The sequence below is a fragment of the Dipodomys spectabilis genome, unplaced genomic scaffold (genome assembly GCF_019054845.1).
Source record: "Dipodomys spectabilis isolate Male_0828 unplaced genomic scaffold, ASM1905484v1 ptg000785l, whole genome shotgun sequence".
Lineage (NCBI taxonomy): Eukaryota > Metazoa > Chordata > Mammalia > Rodentia > Heteromyidae > Dipodomys > Dipodomys spectabilis.
The window spans coordinates 126534-152838 of record NW_024871462.1 but is presented as its reverse complement, the minus strand read 5'-3'; the positions used below and the strand labels follow the sequence as shown (position 1 = coordinate 152838).

The following is a 26305-nucleotide window of genomic DNA, read 5'->3' as shown; positions in this document are numbered from 1 at the left end:
CCAGAAGGACAAAGCGGAAGTGAGCCCGGCTTCCGTCCTCTGACAAGCAGCTATGGGATTGCCTTGGTGGGGCTTGAACTCTGTCCCCAAGCTCTGTCACCCAAGGCTAGCTCTCTACTGCTTTGAGCCACTTCCAGTTTTCTGGTGGTTCACGGGAGATCAGTCACAGGCTTTCCTGCCCAGGCCGGTGTTGAATCCCAATCCTCCGATCTCAGCCTCCTGAATAATGGATTATAGGCGGGAGTCACTGGTGCCTGGCTCACAGAAAGGGAGCCAGGACCCCAGGGACTGAGGAGCCTCCAGGGACAGGTCAGGGCCTCCTCCCTGTAGCACCAGCCAGGGAGCATCACCATAGCAACCCCAGCAGCAAACAATGGTGCCTGGAAGGCCTTCCCCACCAAGCCACCTGCCCTGGGCCCGGTCCTGAGGCTCAGAAAAATGGCCAGCAAGCCAGAAAGATCACTCCAAGGGCCCGGGGGGTACCAGCAGCAGCCGACAGAAGCATCTAGAGTCAGGCAGCCTTTCCTGCAGGTAGGGGGCGGGCCTTCCTGTCTAGGCCGGGAGCTGTTGGCAAATGGAGGAGCTTTCTCCAGACCTCGGGCCTCTCTCCTCCCCTCCACCTTGGGCCCCAATCAATGTGGATCTTAGAACTGGGCACTGGGTGGCCAGGGCCCGTCATCCCAGCTACTCAGGAGGCTGAGATCTGAGGATGGCGGTTCAAAGCCAGCCCAGGCAGGAAGGTCCGTGAGACTCTCCTCCTCATAAACCACTCAAAAAGCTGGACGGAGAGCTGTGGCTCAAGTGGTAGAGCACTAGCTTTGAATAAATGCTTTTATTCAGTACCCAGGCCCTGAGTTCAAGCCCCGGGACCAGCACATACATACACTCTCTTACCCAAATTCTGTGGTCAGCCTCCTTTAACTGTTTTCAGAGTTGGGAATATTCTTGGATTTGGGAGTATCTGCATGTGAACACGGAGCTTATCTTGGGGATGGGACCCAAGAAGGAACAGGACCTCGGTTATCTTGTAGATGTGCATTACATACCTAATCTCAGAGTGACGTGGCCCCGTGTTTGTAGTGTGCCTGTGTTCTGGCTCCAACCGGTCTCACAGACGTTCCTGCCCAGGCTGGCTTTGAACCACAATCTTCAGATCTCAGCCTCCTGAGTAGCTAGGATGACAAGGCCTGAGCCACTGGTGCCCGGCGGAAGAAGCCTTTTGAAAGAGGCTCAGCTAGGCCCTGAGTCGGGCTGTGTGCTTCGTGGGGCCTTCCCACAGCTGTGTGTCCAGCGAGCCCCAGCCCTGGGCTCGCCAGTTTGAAGGCTTCAACCCCCGGTTGCCGCACCCTGACTCTCTGTGCCTGTAGGTCAGGGCAGGCAGGAGCCCAGGACAGGAGCGATACTCTCCCAGACCCCCTTAAAGCCCTCCCCCATCCCACGACCTACCAGCCTCTCATTAGGCTCCTCCCCCTCCCCATGCCCCACCCCTTCCTTCCCGATCAAGCCATTAGGACACCTGTCAGGACCACAGCCGCTGGGAGAAAAGTCACGCTTGTGGGTGGTTCCCGCTGGCTCCCGCCTGTCAGCCCAGCTACTCAGGAGGCTGAGATCTGAGGATCACGGTTCAAAGCCAGCCCCGGCAGGAAAGTCTGTGAGACTCTTATCCCCACTGGGCCATCTGAAAACTGGAAGTAGTGCTGTGGCTCAAAGTGGTAGAGCGCCAGCCTTGAGCAAGAAGAGCTCGGGGCAGTGCCCAGACCCTGAGTTCAAGCCCCATGACCGACCCAACCAAAAAAAAGTCACCTTTGCGCATAGCACTTGAAGATTAAGGGAGACAGACATACCTAAGAACAGAGCACAGAGTCCAAACGGTAGCTCGTGGAGGATGCTGTGCAGAAAAGGGGGGAAATTAACATTCTAGATGCTTTCTAGATTTGCTTGCCTTTGTGTGTATGTGTGTTTGTGTGCATGTGTGTGCTGGTATACTGCGGCTTGAACTCAGGACCTGGGTGCTGTCTGTCCCTGATCTTTTATTTTTCAGTCATAGGGCTTGAACTCAGGGCCTGGGCACTGTCCCTGAGCTCTTTTGCTCAAGGCTAACACTTGGAGCCACAGCGCCACTTCCCGTTTTCTGGTGGATCATGGGAGATCAGAGTCTCACAGACTTTCCTGCCCGGGCTGGCTTTGAACCTCGATCCTCGGATCTCCGCCTCCTGAGTCGCTGGGATGACAGGCGGGAGCCGCTGGTGCCCAGTTGGTTTGTGTTTTAGTGAGTGGACGAAAGCACCGTTGAGAGAAATTAGAGTCGCCTGGCCTCTGTCACCAGCTCAGACCAGGAGCAAGGGAGGGTGAGCTTCTAGAATGCTCGGGCTGGGCCATCACCTCTCACAATGTCCCCATCACATCCTCGATCGATGTACCTTCTTGGGAACACCAGTCCCTGGGCAGGAAGAGGGGCCGCCCGATGGAGTGGGATGAAGACAAAGACACAGTTGAGGAAAGGCTTCGAAATTTGAGAGCTCAAGCCAGGCTCCTGTGGCTCCCGCCCGTCATCCCAGCTACTCAGGAGGCTGAGATCGGAGGACCGAGGTTCAAGGCCAGCCCAGCACAAAGGGAGAAGTGGAGCTGTGGCTGAAGTGGTAGAGCACCAATCTTGAGCAGAAAGAGGTCAGGATTGTCCAGGTGTCGGTGGCTCCCGCCTGTCACCCTAGCTACTCAGGAGGCTGAGATCTGAGGATTATCGTTTGAAGCCAACCCAGGCAGGAACGTCCGTGATACTCTCCTCTTCGATACACTACTCAGAAAAGCCGGAAGTGGCGTTGTGACTCAAGTGGTAGAGCACTAGCCTTGAGCAAACACAGCTCAGGGACAGCGCCCAGGCTCTGAGTTCAAGCCCCAATCCTGGCACAAGAAAAGAAAGAGGAAGGAAGGAAGGAAGGAAGGAAGGAAGGGAGGGAGGAAGGAAGGAAGGGAGGGAGGAAGGAAAGAAGGGAGGGAGGGAGGGAGGGAGGGAGAGAGGGAGGGAAAAAGAAAGGAAGGAAAGAAGGAAGGAAGGAAAAAAGAAAGGAAGGAAAGAAGGAAGGAAGGAAGGAAGGAAAAAAAGGAAGGAAGGAAAAAAGGATGGAAGGAAGGAAGGAAGGAAGGAAGGAAGGGAAGGAGGGAAGACCTCCCAGCGTCCTTTCTGTCTGTCTCTCCCTAGAAGGTCCACACCATCGAACCATGCCAGGTCCCCCAAACCCTGGCTCAACGCGAGTTCCTGCTCCCCACACAAGAGCTGCAGATGCCCGGCTTCACCCCGAAATGCTACCACCGGCTGGCCACCAGACAGCTGCCGCACCTGGAAACCAAGTGCAAGATGCGCCGGTACCTGGCGAGCCCCAGGAGGGACGCCCCCCCGCACCACCCGTGGGGCTTCCACACGTGGCTGGACGTGGGGCGCCTGCCGCTCACCCTGCCCTCCCGGCCCGACAAAGTCTACGACAGCAACGTGTGGCGCTGGCTGACCAGGAGCGGGCCCTGCTCCCCCGCCAGCACCCCAGTGCCCCCTCCCTCCATCCTGGGTCCCAATAGCTTCCTGACCTTCATCCAGTCCACGCCCATCTTCCTGGATGCCAACAGGAAGAAGCAGGTGATGGGCCGCGCGGCCAGGGAGCTGAGGGAGGGGCAGAAGCTCAAGCTGAGGAGCGAGGTCAGGGCGCCCCCGCTGGACACCCAAGGCAACATCCTGCCCCCTACAGGCTACAAGAAGTAAGACAGGGGGAGTCTTCTTGGTGTGTGTGTGGGGGGGGGGGGTCTCTCCCATGTCTGTACCTGGGGTCCCTTCTTCCCTCTCTCTGACCCCTGTTTCTTCTGCTGTCGAAGCTGGTAACCACACCTACGGACATCTGATCTATTTATTTTTTTTTGCCAGTCCTGGGTTTTGAACTCAGGGCCTGGGAGCTGTCCCTGAGCTTCTTTGGCTCAAAGCTGGCGCTCTACCCCTTGAGCCACCGTACCATGTCCGCTTTTCTCTGTGTCTGTGGTGCTGAGGAATCGAACCCAGGGCTTCATGCATGCTAGGCGAGCGCTCTACCCATGAGCCACCTTCCCAGCCCCACCCTGGTTACTTTTAACCTAGGGTCTTTCTTTATGTCCAGGCTGGCCTGGGCTGCAATCCTCCTATATTGTGCTTCCCATGGGGCTGCTGGATTAAAGGATGTGCCACCGTGACCCGTCACTGTTTGAGATGGAATCTTATGAACTTCTTTATTTGGAAGGGGGGGGTAGGAGGGCTTGGGCGGGCTTCAAACCTCAATCCCTAGATCTCCATTTCCCCAAGTAGCTAGGATTACAAGCGTCAGCCACAGTACCTGGCCCTGGTATTTTTATACTATTATGATTATATGTCCTGGAGGTCGTGGATACAGATGCAGGGCCTCACACGTGCTAATCAATTTCCCGTGCCCCCCATCTCTACCTGAGCCCTCTGGGAGTTTTGTTTTCAAAACCCCCTCATGCATGGTTTTAATGCCCAGTCATAGTCAGGCACTGGTGGCTCCCGCCTGTCATCCCAGCTACTCAGGAGGCTGAGATCTGAGGATCATGGTTCAAAGCCAGCCCCAGGCAGGAAAATCCACGAGACTCTCATCTCTCATAAACCACCAGAAAACCAGAAGTGGCGCTGTGGCGCAAGGGGTAGAGAGCCTCAGCCTTGAGCTGAAGAGCTCAGAGCCCAGGCCCAGAGTTCAAGCCCCATGGCCCACAAAAAACCAACAAACAACCACAAATGTACAGATGGAGTATGGCAAAGCTAGTTGACCATTTTATCTTTGATTTTGTCCACCATGGGGCTTGAACTCTGGGCCTGGGCGCTGTCCCTCAGCTCTTCAGCTCAGGCTGGCGCTCTACCCCTTGAGCCACAGCGCCACTTCCAGTTTTCTGGTGGTTCGTAGGAGATCAGAGTCTCACGGACTTTCCTGCCCAGACTGGCTTTGAACCACGATCCTCAGATCTCAGCCTCCTGAGTCGCTGGGATGACAGGCGGGAGCCACCGGCGCCCAGCTTCCATTTTCTCTGTTAAACCAATCACTTCCCTCCTGTTCAATTTAATACCGCAGGCGAATCTGGAAGAGGAAGCCAGTCAGCTGCGTGCTGAGCTCAGCCGTCTTGCCACAGGAAGTACGTTAGTGGAACAAGGTGAGGCTTCAAAGCTAGCGAGATCCTAGACAAGGCCCAGGTGCCTGCAGCTCCCGCCTGTCACCCCAGCTGCTCAGGAGGCTGAGATCTGAGGATCCCGGTTCAAAGCTAGCCCATGCAGGAAAGTCCGTGAGACTCTTTATCTCCCATGGACCACCAGAAAACCAGAAATGGCGCTGTGGCTCAAGGTGGTAGAGCGCTAGCCTTGAGCAAAAGAAGCTCAGGGACAGCGTGTAGGCCCTGAGTTCAAGTCCCCAGGATTGACCTTCCTTCCCCCTCAATAATAATAATAACCTAGACAAGAATTTTGGGCTCCACCCAGCACCTGGTGCTCAGACCTGTAAAATCCTAGCTACTGGGGAGGCTGAGATCTGAGGATCAAGGTTCAAAGCCAGTCTGGCCAAGGAAAGTTCATCATACTCTTACCTCCAGTTAACCACCAGGAAGTAGAGCTATGGCTCAAGTGGTAGAGCACCAGCTTTGAGAAAAGAAAAAAAAAAAACAAAACAAGCTGAGGGACCGGGCTGGGCAGGTGGCTCAGTGGTACAGTGCTCACCAAGCGTCTGTGAAGTCCTGGGGTTGGATTCCTCAGTGCCACCTACACAGAAAAACCTGGAAGTGGGGCTGTGGCTCAAGTGGTAGAGCGCTAGCCTGGAATGAAAAAGCTCAGGGACGGGGCCCCGGGGCCCTGAGTTCAAGCCCCACCACTGACCACACAAAAGATCATGGCGTTGGGGGCAGTAGACCAACGGGTTAGCGAGGTGGGGAGGACTCCTTGCTCACTAGGGGTGTAGGCCAGTGTCGCGATCACACCCCATCAGGAAGAGGTGGGGGAGCCCCGCAAGCGTGGCCTGGTCTCCCCCTTGACTGCTCTCCCTGACCCCCCCTCCCCACAGGCCTGTGTACGTGTCTGCCGGCGGGCGGCTCCAGTCCCAGGGGGACCCTCTCCTGCCCAGCCCGATCCCCCTGGCTGCCACCCGGGGCTGGCCCTGTCCCAACCCTGTGCCTCATTACCAGCAGAAAAAGACAAAACTGGCCTACCAGCCCAGCCCCATGCTGAGCCAGGACCTCCTGAAGAAGTACCAGAGCCTGCTCCTGGGCCGGGTGGCCATGCCCCTCTACCAAGGGTCCACCGCGCGATGGCCCCCGGGCTCGGGGAAGGCGACACGGAGAAAAGCGGAGCATGCTGTGGATCAGGCCGGGGCAGCAGCTGGGGGCGCTCACGGGAATGACGACAGAGCCCCCGACAGTCCTGGAGCCTCGGATGAGAAACGAACCTTGGGTGGCACTGGAGACTCCCGTGGTACTGGAGCCTCCCATGGTACTAGAGCCTCCCGTGGTACTAGAGCCTCCCGTGGTACTAGAGCCTCCCGTGGTACTAGAGCCTCCCGTGGTAGTGGAGCCTCCCGTGGTACTAGATCCTCCCGTGGTAGTGGAGCCTCAGATGGCACTGGAGCCTCGGACGTTACTGAAGCCATCAATGATGGTGCTGGAGTCTCTGATAATGCTGGAGCCTTGGATGATGGTGCTGGAGCCCTGGATGGTGCTGGAGCCTTGGATGATGGCTCTGGAGCCCCAGATGGCGCTGGAGCCTTGGATGATGGCTCTGGAGCCTCGTATGGCGCTGGAGCCTTGGATGATGGCTCTGGAGCCTCAGGTGGCGCTGGAGCCTTGGGTGATGGCGCTGGAGCCTCGGATGAGGCTGGAGCCTTGGAGGATGGCGCTGGAGTCTCGGATGGTGCTGGAGCCTTGGGTGATGGCGCTGGAGTCTCGGATAGCGCTGAAGCCTTGGATGGTGCTGGAGCCTTGGATGGCGCTGGAGCCTGGGACAGTACTGGAGCCTCAGATGATACTGGAGTCTCTACAGGTGGTACCGGAACCTCAAATGATACTGAAGCCTGGGAAGGTGCTGGAGCCTCGAATGAGAGCAGAGTGCTGCGTCCACCCAGCCCCCAGGCTCCAGAGCCCTGAGCCACGGCTCCTTCCACAGGATCCTCCACCCCGGGCCCCCATGGGGCTGAAGAGCCCCAGCTTCAGGCGAGCAGCCTCGGTGGGCCTCCCGGCCTCCAGCCATCTCTGTAGCCCTAACTCTTGGAGACGCTACCACAACTTTATTGTTCTGTGTCTTTCTTGGTGCACTCCGGGGAAGGTGGGGGGGGGGCCCAAGGCTGGGTGGAAGAAAGCAGAGGGAGCAGGAAGGGGTGAGGGGGCCCAGGGATGAGGAAACGGCGGGGGAGGGGGAGGTGTGCAGGAAAAGAGGCTGGAGGTTTTGCTCGAGGCCCTGAGTTCAAACCCTAGTATTGTTTAGAAAAAGAGGGGCTGGGAAGGTGACTCAGTGGTAGAGCACTTGCCTTGCATGCTCGAGGCCCTGGGTTCGATTCCTCAGCACCACATAAGCAAAAAGAAAAAAGCCGGAAGTGGCGCTGTGGCTCCAGTGGTAGAGCGCTAGCCTTGAGCTGAAGAGCTGAGGGACAGCGCCCAGGCCCAGAGTTCAGGCCCCATGACCAGATCCAAAAAAAACAAACAAAAATTCAACCTTAGCACGGGTGTCTGAGAATTCTGGACAGGAGAATTGTGCAAACAAGGTCTTTCATGTCTTGGGCAGATCTGACAGGGCCCAGGGGAGATGATGGCTGGAAATAGAACCAACTGCTGGCTCTGTTAACCCTCAGCTTGCTGCTGTGGGGGGGGGGGGGGAGGAAGGAGGGGGGGGAGGGGAGGGGAGAGCCCTTGGTTCAGCCCTGAATAGCTCAGTGTGAAGACCAGCCTGGGAATTTCCTTCTAAGTGGAGGCCTTGAGTGTGTGATTTCTCTGGGCCAGAGATGTTCTCATCCATCCCCCTCCCCCCAGCCTGCCAGCAGAGAAAGTCACTCAGATTTAGATGAGGTATAAAGAACTTCCTGGCAGGGCTGGGTGGCTCAACCTTCTCATCCTGGCTCGTGGGGAAGTGGAGATCAAGAGTTCAAGGCCAGCCCTGGCATAAAAGTTCAACCCATCTCCCTCTCCACCCCCTGCCCCTAACCCTATTTGGACCAATGGCTGCTTGGGTTGGCATGTACCCGGGGATACAGAGAAGCACAAATAGGCGGATCGCAGTCCAGGCAAGCCCAGAAATAAGTCACTACCTTGAAAATAACCAATAAAACAATGCCACTGGAGGCATGGCTAAAGATGGTAAAGCACCTGCCGAGCAGGTGTGAAGTCCTGAGTTCAAATCCCAACAGCACAGAAAAATACTGAGAGATAATGGGATCCATTATAGCAAGTCGGAGGAATACGCCCTGGAATCTGTTTAAAGTGGTACTGCCGAACTGAAATAGAATTTGGCCATATATGCAAATTAATCTTTGGTGCCAGGTGCCGGTGGCTCTCGCCTGTCATCCTAGCTGCTCAAGAGGCTGAGATCTGAGGATCTCAGTTCAAAGCCAGCCTGGGTAGGAAAGTCCGTGAGACTGATCTCCCATGAACCGCCAGAAAACCAGAAGTGGAGTTGGGGCTCAAAGTGGTAGAGAGTTGCCTTGAGCTGAAGAGCTGAGGGACAGCACCCAGGCCGGGAGTTCAAGCCCCACCACTGAGTGTTGTTGGGGCTGTTGGAGGCCCTGAATTCCACCCTAAGCACTTCATTAAAAAAAATAAAAATTAAAATGTTGCCACGTAACCAAGAGCAAAAAGAGGCAAGCGGAATTAATTATGCAATATATTCTATTTTAATCCATCGGATCCCAAACTTTATCCACAGGCAATAACATAACTGACATTGAATAAGCATTGTTTTCAAAGTGTGTGCTTGGGTGGCTGTCTCTGAGCTCTTTTCTTCAAGGCTGGTGCCCTACCATTTGAGCCACAGCCCCACTTCTGGTTTTCTGGTGGTTTGTTGGGGATCATGGACTTTCCCACCCAGGCTGGCTTTGAACTGCGATCCTCAGATCTGAGCCTCCCGAGAAGCTGGGAAGACAGGTGTGAGCCACCAGACCTGCTGTTTTGGATCCTTTAACCTAAGTCAAAATGAGGGCCAGAGGGCTGGGAAGGTGGCTCCGCGGTGGAGTGTTTGCTTAGCGTACCTGAAGCCCTGGGTTTGATTCCTCCAAGATCTCAGCAGTCCGTATTACTAGAACATTCTCCTTTCTCCTCGCAGTCTGGGAGAAGACAGAGGACAGGGAGCAGGCAGAAGCGAGGCCAGGCCTCTGGTGGGCAACGGAAGACAGCGGGGTGGGGGGTGTTAGGACCCCCTCATGCTGATCCTGTGTCCCGATGAACCCCGAAACTGGCCGGCACCCCAAGACTTGCCTACAGAGGGGACACTTGAGCGTGGAGCAGACAGGTGGTCCCCCACGTCAGCCCCCCACAGAGGTGCGCTCTTCCGATTCCTGCCTGGTGCCATTGACCATCACACCCGCCCCCCGCCGCCGCCGCGCCCAGCACCCCAGAACCGGTTAGATGGTAGCGGGCAGCCAAAGGCCCGCAGGGCCCGCCTTCTCTGTCCCCCGGGGCTGGCCCCCCTCTTCCGCTGCCATCTCTGGAACTTTCCTCCGCCTCCCGCCCGGAGGAGAGCCAGGGACAGTCTGGGGACAGGGATCGGAGGCCGTGGTCGTGAGGACCGTCCCCCGTCCTGTCCAAGGCCCCCAACCCGCCCCACCCGGAGGGCATGAGCGCCTGGCGGGAGGCCCAGGGGGGCGACGGAGGCGCCGGCCCCCCGGGACGGGAGCCCCCCGGGACGGGGGACCCCGGGCAGCTGCTCCAGCAGCGGCGCCTCAAGCAAGCCACACGCTTCCTGCACAAGGACTCGGCCGACTTCCTCCCCCTGGACCCCCTCCGAAGGATGGGCACCTCCAAAGACCTGGTGAGGCTGCACCCCGACCCGCCCTGAGCCCTCGGGGAGGGGGGCCATGCCAGAGTTCCTCTGACACCCTGAGGCTTATCTGAGCACAGAACGGGGTGCAGGAGGCCCAGGAAACTTGAGGACCATCACTGCAGGCCAGGAAGTGGGGTGCGGGCTGGGGGGGGGGGCTGGAGGACGGGCCACTGTGAAGATGGAGACTTGGTACTCTTGCCAGGTCTCAAATGGTGGCTTTCCACGGCAAAGCGGCCCTCGGCCCTCGCCCCTCCCGCATGGAAAGTTCCATTCCTTCTAGCCCCCTGCTGCACCATGCGGGGTGGGAGAGGGTAAGGGGTCAGAGACTGGGACCCCCTAAGGCCTTTGCATCAGTTGGGGGACTGTCCTGAGATTTTGGGGGCTACCTTGCTTGCCACCTAATCTGAGCTCTCAAGCAAGTTGCTTTTGTCTCCCTCCCCCTCCTTCCTCTCCCCCCTTCCTTCCTTCCTTCCTTCCTTCCTTCTCTTCCTTCCTTCCTTCCTTCCTTCCTTCCTTCCTTCTCTTCCTTCCTTCCTTCCTTCCTTCTCTTCCTTCCTTCCTTCCTTCCTTCCTTCCTTCCTTCCTTCCTTCCTTCTCTTCCTTCCTTCCTTCCTTCCTTCCTTCCTTCCTTCCTTCCTTCCTTCTTTCCTTCCTTTCTCTTTCTGTGTGTTGGTACTGGGGCTTGAACTCAGGGCCTTGAGCTCTCCAATTGTGGATCTTGAATTCAGGGCCTGGGCGCTGGCCCTGAGCTCTTCAGCTCAAGGCGGGCGCTCTACCCCTTGAGCCACAGCACCACTTCTGGTTTTCTGGTGGTTCATGGGAGATCAGAGTCTCATGGACTTTTCCTGCCGGGGCTGGCTTTGGACCATGATCCTCCGATCTCAGCCTCCCGAGTCGCTGGGATGGCAGGCATGCGCACCGGCCCCTGGCTTAGCTGCAGTCTTTTGAAGAGCCGCTCTGGGCTTCGTGCCTGGCCTCCTAGGCACCCCCGGGACACCCCTGTCCCAGATACCCGGCTTTGAGAGCTGAGACACCGCAGACAGACCACCTCCGCGCCAAGGGTGCGGCCACCGTGGGAAAGAGGGGAGGAGGTGGGGACGCAGGGCCTGTCCTCCCCCCCCCCCCCCCGCTGGCCCAGAGTTCACGACCCTTTGCCCACAGCTGGCAGCTTGTTTCTGGGAGCAAGGCCAAGGGCATAGAAAGGAATCAAGGCTCCCAGCGGGAGAGGCCTGTGTGTGTGTGAGTGTGTGTGAGTGTGTGTGTGTGTATCCCAGAGCAGGCCAGCGCGGCACCAATCACACCTAAAATAAACACAAGTCATACAAGTCCCTGCCTCCGGGAGACGGGCTGAAGGGTCGTGGTTCAAAGCCAGCCCGGGCAGGAAAGTTTGTGGCTCTGATCTCCAATAAACCACCAGAAAACCGGAAGTGGCGCTGTGGCTCACGTGGTAGAGCGCCCGCCTTGAATGAAAAAAACTCAAGGACAGTGCCCAGGCCCATTCTCTCTCCCCCTCTCCCCTTTGTCCCCTCTCCCCCTCTCCTCCTCGCCCCCTCTCCCCCCCACCCCTTTTCCAAAGTACTGGGGTTTGAACTCAGCTACCTCTACTTTCGGCTTTTTGGTGGTTCATTAAAGACTTTCCTGCCTGGGCTGGCCTCACACTTTGATCCTCAGACCTCAGCCTCCTGAGTAGCTGGGATGACAGGCGTGCACCACCATGCTTGTCCAAGGGTGTGAGTTGAGCCTGGGGCGGGGGGAGGGGAGTTTGTCACTCTGCTCTACACCTCTGGCTTTGGGGACCCCTGGCTGGCAGCTGCTGAGGCCCAGGCCTGGGGGGCGGGGGCGGGGACGCTCTCCTGCATTCACCGCTCCCCCCCCTCCCCCCCCACTCCATTTTGCGAGGCAGCAGCCACACTGTGTGCTTCAGAGACGTCTGGTGGAGGGGCTCCAGAGCGCGCTTCCGGGGGCGTCCCCTCCGGGGCAGGCCATGACCGAGACCCAGGGCCAAGAAGCCAGCAAGAAGCCTGGAGGGACAGAGACGCCCGCCCTGCTGGTGAGCTGCACGGTGAGAGGCCTCCGGACACGCCGTTCATGGAGGGGCCTGCCTGAGCCGGCGCACCCCACCTGCTGGCCGGGGGTCCTGGGGGCGGGGGGGGGGCTCCTCCCTGACCTGGACCAGAGCTGGGGACTGGGCACTTTCCTCCCTGTCTCAACTGCCCATCACTCCACAACCCCCTGCCCGGGAGCGCTCGCCTGGCATGCATGAAGCTCTGGGTTCGATTCCTCAGCACCACAGACACAGAAAAAGCCGGAAGTGGTGCTGTGGCTCAAGTGGTAGAGCGCCAGCCTTGAGCCAAAGAAGCTCAGGGACAGCGCGCAGGCCCTGAGTTCACGCTCCAGGACTGGCACCAAAAAAAAAAAAAAGTATCACACAACATGCATGTACATTGCCATGTTACACACATGCACGCGCCTCTGGAAGGTGTGTGCATGTGTGAAATGCACTCCCCGGCTCGCCCTTCCCAAGGGGCCTGGAGCCCACGCTTCCTGAGCTCCACCCCCGGGTCCCCGCGGGCACTGGGCTGTTCTAGCACGAGAAACTACACGCCCCCCACCCAACAGCATGGGTAAAGGGCATTCACAGGAGACCCCATTTGTGAGTGTGAGCATGTGTGTGTGAGCGTGTGTGCGTGTGTGTGAGCATGTGAGTGTGTGTGAGCGTGTGTGTGTGTGAGCGTGTGCATGTGCATGTGTGCGCAGTCCCGGGGCTTGCACTCAGGGCCTGGTGCTGTCTCTGAGTCTCTTGCTCCAGGCTGATCGCCACCTGAGCCAGTTCCGCCACGGCTCCACGAGTGGCTGTGGCTGTTTCTTCTTGGTGGTTAAGTGAAGAGTCTCACGGCCCCCCCAGCTCCCCCCAGCTCCCCCACAGCTCCCCCACAGCAGCTCCCCCCAGCTCCCCCCAGCTCCCTGCCCAGCTCCCCCCCAGCTCCCCCACAGCAGCTCCCCCCAGCTCCCCCCAGCTCCCTGCCCAGCTCCCCCCAGCTCCCCCACAGCAGCTCCCCCCAGCTCCCCCCAGCTCCCCCCCACCCCCCCGCTCCCCCCAGCTCCCCCCAGCTCCCCCCCACCTCCCCGCTCCCCCCAGCTCCCCCCAGCTCCCCCCAGCTCCCCGCCCAGCTCCCCCCAGCTCCCCCCCCAGCTCCCCCCAGCTCCCCCCCCAGCTCCCCCCCAGCTCCCCCCAGCTCCCCCCAGCTCCCCCCCCCAGCTCCCCCCAGCTCCCCCCAGCTCCCCCCAGCTCCCTGCCCAGCTCCCCCCAGCTCCCCGCCCAGCTCCCCCCAGCTCCCCCCAGCTCCCCCCCCAGCTCCCCCACAGCAGCTCCCCCCAGCTCCCCCCCAGCTCCCCCCCTGCTCCCCCCAGCTCCCCCCCCAGCTCCCCCCAGCTCCCCCCAGCTCCCCCCAGCTCTCCCCCCAGCTCCCCCCCCAGCTCCCCCCCCCGCCCCGCTCCCCCCCAGCTCCCCCCAGCTCCCCCCCCAGCTCCCCCCAGCTCTCCCCCCAGCTCCCCCCCAGCTCCCCCCCCCACCCCCCCCCCCGCCCCGCTCCCCCCCAGCTCCCCCCAGCTCCCCCCAGCTCCCCCCCACCCCCCCAGCTCCCCGCAGCTCCCGCCCAGCTCCCGCCCTCCTCAGTGGCTGCGACTGAGGCTGAGTCTCATCAGCCACCTTTGAGAAAGCAAACGTGCTGTCCCCAGGCTCGCTGACCCCGCCCCTGTCCCCAGGCTCGCTGACCCCGCCCCTGTCCTGGGGGGGAGGGAGCTCGCTGACTCCACCCCTGTCCTGGGGAGGGGGGCTCGCTGACCCCGCCCCTGTCTTCTGGGGGGGGGGGCTCACTGACCCCGCCCCTGTCCTGGGGGGGGGCTCACTGACCCCGCCCCTGTCCTCTGGGGGGGATCGCTGACCCCGCCCCTGTCCTCTGGGGGGGATCGCTGACCCCGCCCCTGTCCTGGGGGGGATCGCTGACCCCGCCCCTGTCCTGGGGGGGATCGCTGACCACGCCCCTGTCCTGGGGGGGCTCGCTGACCCCGCCCCTGTCCTGGGGGGCTCGCTGACCCCGCCCCTGCCCTGGGGGGGATCGCTGACCCCGCCCCTGTCCTGGGGGGGCTCGCTGACCCCGCCCCTGTCCTGGGGGGCTCGCTGACCCCGCCCCTGTCCTGGGGGGCTCGCTGACCCCGCCCCTGTCCTGGGGGGGCTCGCTGACCACGCCCCCTCCTCAGGGACCGTTCGCATCCCAGCCCTATCCTGCGAGGCGCGGGTGGTGGGTGAATGTGCGTCCGCAAGGCTGGCGGGGCCGGAGCCCGGGCAGGGGAACCCCCGGACCCCGGGGCACCCCATTTCCCACCCCATCAGCACCACCCGCGGCCTCTCCCCGCACCGGCTCCTGGATGGGGAGGGGCCTGGAGGGATGGGGCGGGGCCTGGAGGATGGGGCGGGGCCTGGAGGATGGGGCGGGGCCGGGAGGATGGGGCGGGGCCGGGAGGATAGGGCGGGGCCTGGAGGGATGGGGCAGGGCCGGGAGGATGGGGCGGGGCCTGGGAGGATGGGGCGGGGCCTGGAGGATGGGGCGGGGCCGGGAGGATGGGGCGGGGCCTGGAGGGGGCGGGGCCGGGCTGCGGGGGCGGGGCCGGGAGGGCGCTGGGGGCGGCGGGGTGGGGGCCACCGGGCCGCAGCCTGTTTCCCCACCGTTCCGCAGACATGGAGCGCCCCGAGTTGAGCCTGGGGCTGCGAACCCTGCTTCCCCTCAAGGTGAGGAGCGGGGCCGGGGCGGGCTGGGGGCCGGGGCGGGCTGGGGGTCCGGGGCGGGCTGGGGGCCGGGGCCGGGGCGGGCTGGGGGGCCGGAGCCGGGGCGGGCTGGGGGTCCGGGGCGGGCTGGGGGGCCGGGGCCGGGACGGGCTGGGGGTCCGGGGCGGGCTGGGGGCCGGGGCCGGGGCGGGCTGGGGGGCCGGAGCCGGGGCGGGCTGGGGGTCCGGGGCGGGCTGGGGGTCCGGGGCGGGCTGGGGGGCCGGGGCCGGGACGGGCTGGGGGTCCGGGGCGGGCTGGGGGGCCGGGGCCGGGACGGGCTGGGGATCCGGGGCGGGCTGGGGGTCCGGGGCGGGCTGGGGGTCCGGGGCGGGCTGGGGGGCCGGGGCGGGCTGGGGGTCCGGGGCCGGGGCGGGCTGGGGGTCCGGGGCCGGGGCGGGCTGGGGGGCCGGGGCGGGCTGGGGGTCCGGGGCCGGGGCGGGCTGGGGGTCCGGGGCGGGCTGGGGGGCCGGGGCCGGGGCGGGCTGGGGGTCCGGGGCCGGGGCTGGCTGGGGGTCCGGGGCCGGGGTCCGGGGCGCCGCTGACGGCGCGTCCCCGCCCCCACCGCAGTGCTGCACTGACCTGGAGCGCGGGGTGCTGCGGGGCGCCCCCTCGCTCCCTCCACGGAGCTGCCCTTCCGACCAAGAGCCACGACCACCCCTGACCGGCCTGGGACCCCCCACGCCCCCCTCCTCCCCACAACGGCCCCTGACCGGCCTGGGACCCTCCCCCCGCCCTCCTCCCCAGGATCGCCCCTGACCGGCCTGGAACCCCCGCCCCCGCCTCCTCACAACGGCCCCTGACCGGCCTGGAACCCCGGCTCTCCCCCTCCTCCCAGGATGCTGTGTATGCTGCACCCTGCACAGGACCTCTGCTCCTTTGCCATCTCTCCTGCTGCTTCTGACAGACAGCCGCCCCCCTCGGGGCCCAAAGCAGGCCTCCCACCGCCTCTCCACCGAATAAACGCCTGCTTCTCTAGGCGGGACTGGTCTCTGGTCCTCCCCACTCCTCTGCTGGGTGGGCTGCGTGGGTACTTGCCACATGAAGGGGTCAATGCAGGCAGTTGCCCCTCGTTCTACCCTGGGCTTGCTCCACCGCGCCCCCCCCCCCCCCCAGTCCCTGTGCTCAGGGCGAAGAGGAAGCCGGTGGGCACTTCTCCAGGCTGACCTACCTGGCCAGGGGCAGCATGGTGGACACGGCTAGGATAGGGTGATACCAGGGGGGCAGCGCTACCTGACACTTCGTTCTTTCCACTTTTTATTTCAAAACTCCTGGCTCCAACCCGCCAGCTAGAGCTCTGGGTGCCCAGGCTGACAGCGAGCTGAGCGGGGGCAGCAGGGGTGGGTGGCCAGGACTTGGCTGTGGGGTGATCCGGACCTCAGGCCTGCACTGTCTAGCTTGCACTAGACCCGGCTCCTCATCTTGTCATCTCGGGGGCAGGCGAGTGAGCGGGACACGGAGCGAGGCGGTGGCAGGGCTGGGGCGTGGCTCAGGCCCCAGTGGAGGGATGGGGAGAAGCCATGCCAGACACCAGGGGCTCCCGTGTCAGCCTCGCTACTCAGGAGCCGGAGAGCTGAGGATAGAGGTTTGAAGCCAGCCTGGGCAGGAAAGTCCATAACTCTGGTTTCCAATGGACTAGCAAAAAGCCAGAAGCGGAGCTGTGGCTCAAGTGGTAGAGCATCAGCCTTGAGCATAAAAGCTCAGGGCCAGCTCTGAGTTCAAGCCTCAAGGTTGGCATCAAAAACAAACAGAAAAGTCCTGAGGAGCAACTGGACAAACTGCCCCGAGGCTGGTCGGGGCACAGGGAGGATGAGACTGTAAATGTCCTGAAAGATGCCGGAGCCAGAGCCCCGCGTCTCCACCCCTGCAAGGGTTACTGGTGCCAGGACCGGAAGCCAAGCTCTGGAGGGCGGTGCTAAGTGTGCCCTTTGCTGTCTCTGCTGTCACCCTGGGTCTGAAGCCCCGCCCCCTCCCAGCGTGGGGCTGGGCCAGGCGAAAGACCTGTGGCCTGCTGGCTCACATAGGGAGGGGGGCGGGGCTCGTGGTCACGTGGTGGGCGGGGCCCTGCCACCAGCTCATTCCCGCACCCCCGCCATGTCCACCTCCATCCTGCCAGGGCTGGCAAGGACTTGGGGTAGGATGGGCGGCGGGCTCGCTGAGCCCGGCTAGGTGGCGTCCTGGGGGCCGGTCGGGGCGCAGGGCAGAGGCTGGTCCGGGTGGTAGAGTGTCCGGTGGAGCAGGCTGCGGACTGCAGGGAGGTCATCGGGATCTGAGGGCCAACGGGGTTGGTAAGAGGTGTTTGGAGCCCCCGGCGGCTGGCCAGGCTGTGGGGAGGGGGTGGGACTCACCCACGTCCAGCTCCCGCAGCAGGCTGCGGTACTCGGGCTCGGCCTCGAGCAGCTTGAGCAGGCTGGTGGACTCCATGCGCTCCAGCCGCACCTCCCAGTACACGTAGATCTTCTGGTTGAAGGTGACGTACACCAGGCAGGGGCTGTTGCCACCCTCTTTGCAGGCGTACAGGCCTGGGGGAGGGGAGGACCACAAAGGGCAAGCGTCACCCGCTGGTGGAAGGGCAAGGGGACAGACCACCCAGGACAGACAGACAGACAGACAGACAGACCACCGCCACAGCCAGGGGTCTGAGCCTCCCACGGAGGCCGGGTAGCCAACCAAAGCAGAGAAATGCCAAAATACCCAGCTCATGCCCGACATGGGGAAGCCACGGGAAACACTAGCTAGAACAGCGCCCAGATGAACGCCACTGGCTCCCGCCTGTCATCCCAGCGACTCAGGAGGCTGAGATCTGAGGATCGCGGTTCTAAGTCAGCCTGGGCAGGAAAGTCCGTGAAACTCTGATCTCCCATGAACCACCAGAAAACCGGAAGTGGAGTTGTGGCTCAAGTGGTAGAGCGCTCGCCTTGAGCTGAAGAGCTGAGGGACAGCGCCCAGGCCCTGAGTTCAAGCCTCATGACCGATTCGTACCCGCCCCCCCCCCCCCCCCAAAAAAAAAGGAATTCATCCCTCCTTTTGTTCTGGTAGCAGGATTTGAACCCAGGGCTCTGTGCTTGCTAGGCAAGCCATCTCCCGCCTGAGCCATCTCCCCTGTCCCTGTTCAAGTGTTTCCTTCTCTCGTTGGAAAGGACGGGGTGGCAGGGCAGGAGAGAGGGCCGGGTCGCTCCGCACCTGCACAGAAGGCCCGGACATTCTCGTCGACTTGGAAGCGGACGACAGCGCGGTTGTGGTCGATGATGTACGTCTGTCCGTCCCACGCACACGCCACCACCTCCTCACACCCATTGCCCTGCAAAAGTCAGGGGAAAGCATGCAAAGCAGCGTGAGCTGACCTGACGGGCGTGCCTGGCGAAACAGCACTGGCACGAGGTTTCCAAGTTCTAGGCCAGCACGGGCTAGAGTGCAAAATTCTATCTCAGAGATACATAGCCAGGCGCTGGTGGCTCACGCCTGTCATCCTAGCTGCTCGGCTGAGGATCGCGGTTCAAAGCCAGCTCGGGCAGGAAAGTCCGTGAGACTCTGATCTTCAATGAACCACCAGAAAACTGGAAGTGGCCCAAGTGGTAGAGCGCCAGCCTGGGTGCTGTCCCTCAGCTCTATCTACCCCTATCTATCTAAAAACAAAGACAACCACAAAACGATCTTGCAGAAGCAGTCTGTTGGCCACACTTGGCTAGAAGGGGACCAAGGCAGGGCCCAAGCCCCCTGAGGTAACTTCTTATCTCTGGAGCTGCTGCCCAGTTGGCAGGTATGATGGAGAGGGTTCCAGAAGCTTGGCGGAGAACAGATCAAGCTAAGCAGCATCATTCATTCAGAGGCCGGCTGGAAGTAGCCCCTCCCCCAGAGAAGACCAAGTGCTCGGGGCAGGGCTCCCCGGGCCCCGCTCACCGTGACATCCAGCTTCTCCAGGGCGAACAGCTGGTGATCCACCTGCACGGACCACAGCAGCTTGTCAGCCTCCTCCATCAGCTTCAGGGTTCCTGCAGGGAGAGGCAGGAGGGGTGTGTGTGTGGGGGGTCCAGGCCGGGGGCAGAGCCCACTGGCAGAGGGAGGGCGCAGCCCAGCCCAGCCCTGCTCACCGTCCAGCGTGCACAGGGCGAAGAGGCCAGAGCCACCGCGCTCGGGGTTGTGACCTGGCGGTGTGACAGAGCACAGGGACTTGTGAGCAGGCTGTGGTGGCGGGCTGGGGGCGGGAGCGGCAAGTGGCCAGCCCCTCCCGGCGCTCACCCTGCTTGATGTTGCCGATGAGGTGCGTGGACACGTTCTTGTTGTGGATCCGGCCGGACGTCTGGTGGGTCTCCACGTCCCGGGGAGCGGGGGTGTCCCTGGGGGTGGAAGGGGGTGGGTTGATGAGCCGGCCTCCGGGCGGGGTCTCCCCGCCCCCGCCCCGGCCGCACGCCTGGCCTTACCTGCTGCCCTCCGCGGCGCCCTCGGAGGTGGGGGGCACCCCTGAGTCCCGGCGCCAGGTGCAGAGCAGAACCGCGTAGGCACAGCCCGGCTGGGACACCATTAGCTCCGGCACACCCAGGGGCCCCACGGTCACAGACAGACTGTCCACCTGCCCCGGGGAGCAGCACCCCCCCCATTGGGTTCAGAGCTGGAGGGAGGTACTAGGGTTCGGGCTGACCAGCAACGCCACGCAGATGATCAGCATCTGCTGGGGGGTGGGGGGCAGCAGGGACCCCCCCCAGCCTGACCCACGCCCTGCTGCTCCTGCCACCAGACCTCCACCTGCACCCTCCCGGGAGTGAGCCCCGCACTGGGGTCCCCAGACTCCACCTCTCACCTGGCCTTCCAGCATCCACTTCTTGAGGGACACCAGCTGGCCGGTCGGGTGCTCGCTGCCCTCGGCCAGCTCCTCCCAGCGGAAGGCCCGCACCACGCGGTCCGTGTACCCCACCACGAGCTCGCAGCGTCCATCCCCATCTGCGGGCATGGGATCCGACCCACCTCGGTGGGCGTGGAGCCCCCCACGCGGCCCCCCTCCCCCAGGCCTCCCCTCTGCGGCCTCCCCAACGGCGTCATGGCCACCTCCATGCCGGCAGCCGCTGCCCCCGCCCGGGCCTTGTGCTCACCTCGCGCTCAGTTTATGTATTTTATGCTTTTCCAGTATGGAGATTGAGCCTAGAGCTCTGCTGCTGAGCTATACCCCTTGCCACACTAGTTAGCTTCACTATAAAATTTATACTGCTTCGTCCTTTTGCTAAGGTCACGACTGTATTGTAAACAAAGCTACGCCAGGCACCCGTAGCTCACACCTGTCATCCCAGCGACTCAGGAGGCTGAGATCTGAGGACTGTAGTTCAAAGCCAGCTTGGGCAGAAAAGTCCCTGAGACTCTCATCTCCCAGAAACCACCAGAAAACCGGAAGTGGTGCTGTGGCTCTAGTGGTAGAGCGCCTGCCTTGAGCTGAAGAGCTGAGGGACAGCGCCCAGGCCCAGAGTTCAAGACCCACAAGTGACACAAAAATTAAAAATTAAGCTGGGCATGATGGTGCACCCAGGATCCTGCAGCAGAGGGGTGCAAGTTTGGGGGCCGCCCGGGCTGCATAGCAAGCTCCATCTGTTTTACTCCTGGCTGTGATGCCAGTGCCCACAACCGTGCCTGGCAGGCGGGGAGCTCAGCAGCTCTGCGCCGAACACACAAACGGCAGCGACCCTGACCCCGGTGGATCTGTCCTAGCACCCGCCAACTCCCGCCCGCCCCGCAGCAGCTGGCCGAGCACCCTTGCCCACCGATGTCGCTGACCAGCATGGCCTTGGTGTTGGCCGGGATGTGCTGCTTGAAGATGGGACGCTGCTCCTCCCCGGCCAGGGCTTCGTGGTGTCCTGAGCCATCCAAGGCCCTGGAGGGCGTCAGGTCAAACAAGTGGAACCAGCCTTCGGCGCTCACCGCCACCACCAGGTTCTGGGAGAGGGAGGTGCGGGGGAGATGGGCTGGTGGGGGGAGGGGAGGCCAGGGTGCAGGGTGATAGGGCAGAGGCCCGGATGTAGATGGAGGGCAGGCCTGGGAATGCCACCGCCTAAGATCTTACCTTCCCTTTATTACACACGTCTCCAACCCCAACGCAAGTCAACTGCAAGGGAAAGAGGGGCTCAGGGAGGGAGGCACGGGGCAGTCCAGCCTGCCCTGACCCCTGTGCAGCGGGAAGGGACTGCAGGCGGGCTTGTGGCTTCCTTCCTTATGAATTGCAGATGAGTTTCATGGACTTTCCTGCCTGGGGGGGCTTGGAACCACGGCCTGCAGATGGCGGCCTCCTGAGCGGCTAGAATGACAGCTATGAGCCGTCCATTACTACCAGCCACTGAAAACTTGCACTACTAACCTATGTTAATAATCTTTGTCTGGGCTGGGCAGGTGGCTCAGTGGTAGAGTGCTCGCCTAGCATGCACGACGCCCTGGGTTGGATTCCTCAGTAACCACTACCACAGAAGAAGGCGGAAGTGGCGCTGTGGCTCAAGGGGTAGAGAGCCAGTCTTGAGCAAAAGAAGCTCAGGGACAGTGGTCCAGGCCCTGAGTTCAAGCCCCAGGATTGGCAAAATAAGATGTGAGTCTGGCACACTGCCAGGGCAGCCCAACAACGGTTTTCTAGAACATACCACTGGTGTTAACCAATGCGTGACCGCTCCTTAGAAGACCAGCCAGCCTTGAGCAGCGTCCACGTCCCCAAGGACCCCGTAAAAGATGCCCCATCCTTGAAGTGGGGCCCAAACGGGGCTGGGGGGGGGGGGGGGAAGGGCAGGTGAGCAAGGCCTGGGACCGGAAGCAGTGGCTGGGCTGAGCAGCTGGGGACTCGGGTTGCACTGCGTACTTCCACGCACGCCGCAAGCCCTGTCCCAGGCCTCAGGCTCAGGGAGAGAACACTGACCATCCCCTGGCATGCGCAGATGAGCCACGGCCGGCCGTCATCGTTCTTATACACAGACAGCTTCCCGTTGGTGTCGCCCACGACCAGCTCATTCAACTGGAAATGGAGAGAGGCGCGCATGGGGACGCGGCTCACGCCGAGCCACGGCGCGGTCTCGTGAGCTCAGCCTGACTCCGGGAAGTGGTGAGCTTGGCATCTGCATCTTCGCCGACATCACGAAAGATCTCTTCAGGCTGGGCGGGGGTGTGACCGCAGCATCGATTCTGTGGCGCGCACCAGGCCCAGTTCATTCCAGAGGGACACACACACACACACACACACACACACACACACACACACACACAGAGCTATAGCTGACCAGAGTGTATTTCCACTTCTGTGTGTATGTGCGTGCATGCATGCATGCGTGCTGGGGGGTAGGAGGGGTTAGAGGCATGGAAGCTATACACAATCCATGCTTCATTCCAGACTGTTCTACAGTCTTGGCTGACAGACTCTCTGCCCACATGCGTGACTTCTGCTTGTCCACTAAAAATGGAACATGGTCTTAAAACAGTTTAAGATTTTGACCTTTGAAAGGCTTGAAAGTGGGATCTCATATACATTTAATCAGGGCAGCTGCAAGCCAATAGAGCCTAGTGGGGGGGGGAGAGGGGAGGGAGACACACGCACACACGCACACACACGCATGCACGCACAGGACACAGGGGCTCTGAAGGTCCTCTTCATGACATGTTGCATGTCAGCCTGGGCCTCTGGTGCCCCCATGTGGTGGCCTGGCTCTCAGACGGGCTCCCTGCACCGAGCAGAGCCCTTCTCCATCACTGCTACCAGGGGAACTGCCCTTTCAGGGGTTAACCCTGGCAACCAGGTAACCCCAAACTCTAGTTCTTTTTTTTTTTTGGTCTGGTTGTGGGGCCTGAACTCTGGGCTTGGGCGCTGTCCCTCAGCTCTTCAGCTCAAGGCTAGCACTCTACCACTAGAGCCACAGTGCCACTTCCGGCTTTTTTCTTTTCGCTCATGTGGTGCTGAGGAATCGAACCCTGGGCCTCATGCATGCAAGGCAAGCGCTCTACCACTGAGCCACCTGCCCAGCCCCTCCGAACTCTAGTTCTAAAAACAGCTTCCTGATGCTCTCTTGAAATATAGACTATACTTCCTCCCTCTCTCAAACTGAGAACTGCAATTAGATTCTCAGGAGATTTACGTTGAAGGAAACAGAGATGAACAGTAAAGAAGACAGGTTCAGCAGGACACTGGTGGCTCACACTTGACATCCTAGTCATCGTCAAGAGGCTGAGATCTAAGAATCTCGGCTTGAACCCAGCCCAGGGAAGGAAAGTCCCTGTGAGACTCTTGTCTTCAATGAACCACCAGAAAACTGGAAGTAGCGCTGTGGCTGGAAGTGATAGAGCACTAGTTTTGAGCAAAAAGAGTTCAGGGACAATGCCCTGGCCCTGAGTTCAAACCCCATGACTGACAAGAAAGAAAAAAAAGTACAGTGACTCACACCTGCAGTCCCAGCTCTTCAGGACCCCTAAAAAGCAGTAAAGAAAAATGAGAAGTAGATTGGGATTTGCTAACACTGACTCAACTCTTGGATTTATTTTTCAGTGGCAGCAGGAGTTTCTGAGAATATTAGATCATAGAAAAATACAGCCAGTTAATGTGTATCAAGCCTGCCTTGGCAGAGGCTTCGGAATTATCATCAGCTGGGAAGATGTCTCAAACGCCCAAGAGAGAGGCTACATACAACACAGGTTCAAGTGCAACTAACCTGGCTCTGACTACACTTTTTTCATCTATAAAGTGAGCGTAGGAGCCAGGCATGGTGTTTCCCACCTGTAATCCCAGCACCAGGGAGACTGAGGCAGGAGAGAGTTCAAGGGCATCCTTGGCACACAGAGACAATCTCCCCCTCCAGGAGAGCGCTGGAGATGTTAGCTTAGTGGTAGAGTGCTTGGCTGATTTACTTTCACTTTTTGAAAAAGTGTTCACAGGTACAGCATAGACCCCATTCTTTTTTTTTTCTTGCCAGTCCTGGGTCTTGAACTCAGAGCCTGGGTGCTGTTCCTGTGCTTCTTTTGCTGAAGGCTAGCACTCTACCACTTGAGCTTTTTGTTGTTGTTGTCGCGGTCATGGGGCTTGAACTCTGGGCCTGGGCGCTGTCCCTCAGCTCTTCAGCTCAAGGTGAGCGCTCTACCACTTGAGCCACAGCGCCACTTCCGGTTTTCTGAGAGGTTAATTGAAGAGTTTCACGGCCTTTCCTGCCCAGGCTGGCTTTGAACCGCAATCCTTAGATCTTAGGATCCTGAGTAGCTAGGATGACAGGCGTGAGCTACCGGCGCCTGGCTGGAGATAACTCAACAGAGGTCCATCCTGGGCAGACCTCATGGAAACCCCAGAAGCCCAAGGTCAAGATGAGAGGTGGAGCAAATGCTGGAGACAGCAGGAAGTCAGTCCATCCATCCATCCATCCATCCATCCATCCATCCGTCCGTCCATCCGTGCTTCCGTCCGTCGGTCCATCCGTCCGTCCGTCCGTCCATCCGTCCATCCATCCATCCATCCGTCCATCCATCCATCCATCCATCCATCCATCCGTCCGTCCGTCGGTCCATCCATCCGTCCGTCGGTCCGTCCGTCCATCCGTTCATCCATCCGTCCATCCATCCGTCCATCCATCCATCCATCCATCCGTCCATCCATCCATCCATCCGTCCGTCCGTCCGTCGGTCCGTCCATCCGTCCGTCCATCCATCCATCCATCCGTCCGTCCATCCATCCATCCATCCGTCCGTCCATCCATCCGTCCATCCATCCATCCATCCATCCGTCCGTCCGTCCGTCCGTCCATCCGTCCATCCATCCATCCGTCCTCCATCCACCCGTCCGTCGGTCCGTCCGTCCGTCCGTCGGTCCGTCCGTCCATCTGTCCGTCCATCCATCCGTCCATCCATCCATCCATCCATCCGTCCGTCCATCCATCCATCCATCCATCCATCCATCCATCCATCCGTCCGTCCATCCATCCATCCATCCGTCCATCCATCCGTCCATCTCAGGTCAGTGAGCCAATGGGAAAGCAGCAAAGGCCCAGAGACGTCCCCGGGGGAGCGGAGCAATCAGCAGGCAGGGCGGTTTTACTGTTTCCAGCTGGTTTTGTGAAACGGAGGTCTGAAAGGTAAACTGAGGTTCGTAGCCAGGCTAAACCGGACGTCTCCTCCAATCGTGGCCAACGGAACCGACCAGCCCCACCCCGCCCGCGAACGGCAGGCAGGGATCAATGATCTAGCCCTGAAAACAAAAAGAAAAACGCCCGGCGTTCCGGATGGGCTGAGCCGGCGTGGACACCGCGGACGACGAGGCCGTCCAGAGAGCAGGCGTCCTGCGGGCGCCATTACGGCCCTAATGCGCATGCTCCGGCTCTCGCCCCGACTTCCGGCCTCCGGCCCCACCCCTTCCGCCCCCGCGCCGCGCCCAGCCGGGCGTCTCTCGTGCCACTGCGCATGCACTCACCCCGTCGTTATCGACGTCTCCGAGGCAGACGGCGTGAGGGAAGAGGCTCCCGCTGAACTCCAGCGCCACGCGCTGCACGTAGCTCACCGACCGCATGGCCGCGGGGCCGGGGAGCGGCGCCAAGCACGACCCCCACCCCCGCCCCCCACTCCCCAAGCCGTTTCCTGACAGCCGTGCGGGCGGAAGCTGCAGCGCCGCCTCCAATCCCGGCTCGGAAGGGGCGGGACTTCCGCGTCGGGGAGGCGCCCTGGCCCCGCCTCCCGGCACGGCCTTTGAGTGACAGTTGAACAGGCCACTCACTTCTTCCAGAAGCCTAACGCCCGCCGGTAAGCCGGGGAGGGGGCGGGGGCTGACCTGTCCCCTAGGCAACGGGGCTCCGTGGGGCTGGCCCTAGTGACCTTGATTCCTTCCTTCGTTGCCCTGGCGACAGAGATCCCTCGCTGTCATTCCGTCCCCTGAGAGTGGTGAGGACGGACGACCATATGGCGGGAGATGGTCGGAGTGGTGACATCGGATTGCACTGGGGAAAAAATCCGGTGGAGACAGACGAAGGGGCCGCGCGCGCGTGTGCGTGCGTGTGGGTGCATGTGCGTGTGTGTGCGTGTGCATGTGCGTGTGTGCGTGTGCATGTGCGTGTGTGCGTGCGCATGTGCGTGTATGTGCGTGTGTGCGCATGCGCGTGTGTGCATGTGCGTGCGTGTGTGCGTGTGATGATAAAGTAAATCCGTCAATAGGAAATCTGACCCCTGTGTGCCCTTGGGGGGGCATAGTTCAAAGGTCACCGGCGCAAAGCAGAGTTCACCAAGCTAGCACACGGCCCCTGTCGTTTCTTCTTCACTTAACGGCTCTTCTACCTCTTCCAAGGGGGAAAACACACTTCCAGCCAGGGTTTGCAGGTGGGACTCAGGCCAAAGGTGTGTGTGTGTGTGCGTGTGTGTGTGTATGGGGGGGACAGGGGTCCTAGCCCCTGAGTTCAGGGGCTAAGGCACCATCCCTTGGATTTTTGGCCAGCGCTGGTGGTCCGCCACAGGTCTTCCGGCTTTTTGCTGGTTAGCTG

General features: G+C 61.2%; 2 protein-coding genes across 3 annotated transcripts; one reads left to right on the top strand and one right to left on the bottom strand.

Moving 5' to 3' along the window:
* The first annotated feature begins 9820 nt into the window (after positions 1–9820).
* On the top strand, positions 9821–15505 carry Nrip2 (nuclear receptor interacting protein 2). Its single transcript, XM_042673262.1, has 4 exons — positions 9821–10015; positions 11931–12089; positions 14764–14816; positions 15420–15505. The coding sequence occupies exons 1-3, from the start codon at positions 9821–9823 to the stop codon at positions 14782–14784; spliced, it is 375 nt and encodes a 124-aa protein (XP_042529196.1). The 3' UTR covers positions 14785–14816; positions 15420–15505.
* A 1034-nt stretch (positions 15506–16539) lies between these two features.
* Positions 16540–25395, bottom strand: Itfg2 (integrin alpha FG-GAP repeat containing 2). Of its 2 annotated transcripts, XM_042673268.1 has the most exons (12): positions 25249–25395; positions 21730–21825; positions 20896–20937; positions 20597–20768; positions 19648–19787; positions 19271–19419; positions 19089–19186; positions 18941–18994; positions 18750–18841; positions 18033–18150; positions 17198–17371; positions 16540–17118 (listed from the first exon to the last, which is right to left on the bottom strand). In XM_042673268.1, exons 1-12 carry the CDS (start codon positions 25342–25344, stop codon positions 17015–17017), a joined length of 1335 nt encoding a protein of 444 aa, XP_042529202.1. In that variant the 5' UTR covers positions 25345–25395; the 3' UTR covers positions 16540–17014. The 2 variants fall into 2 exon arrangements, with proteins under 2 accessions (XP_042529202.1, XP_042529203.1); XM_042673269.1 differs by lacking the exons at positions 20896–20937; positions 21730–21825.
* Between the last annotated feature and the right edge of the window lie 910 nt (positions 25396–26305).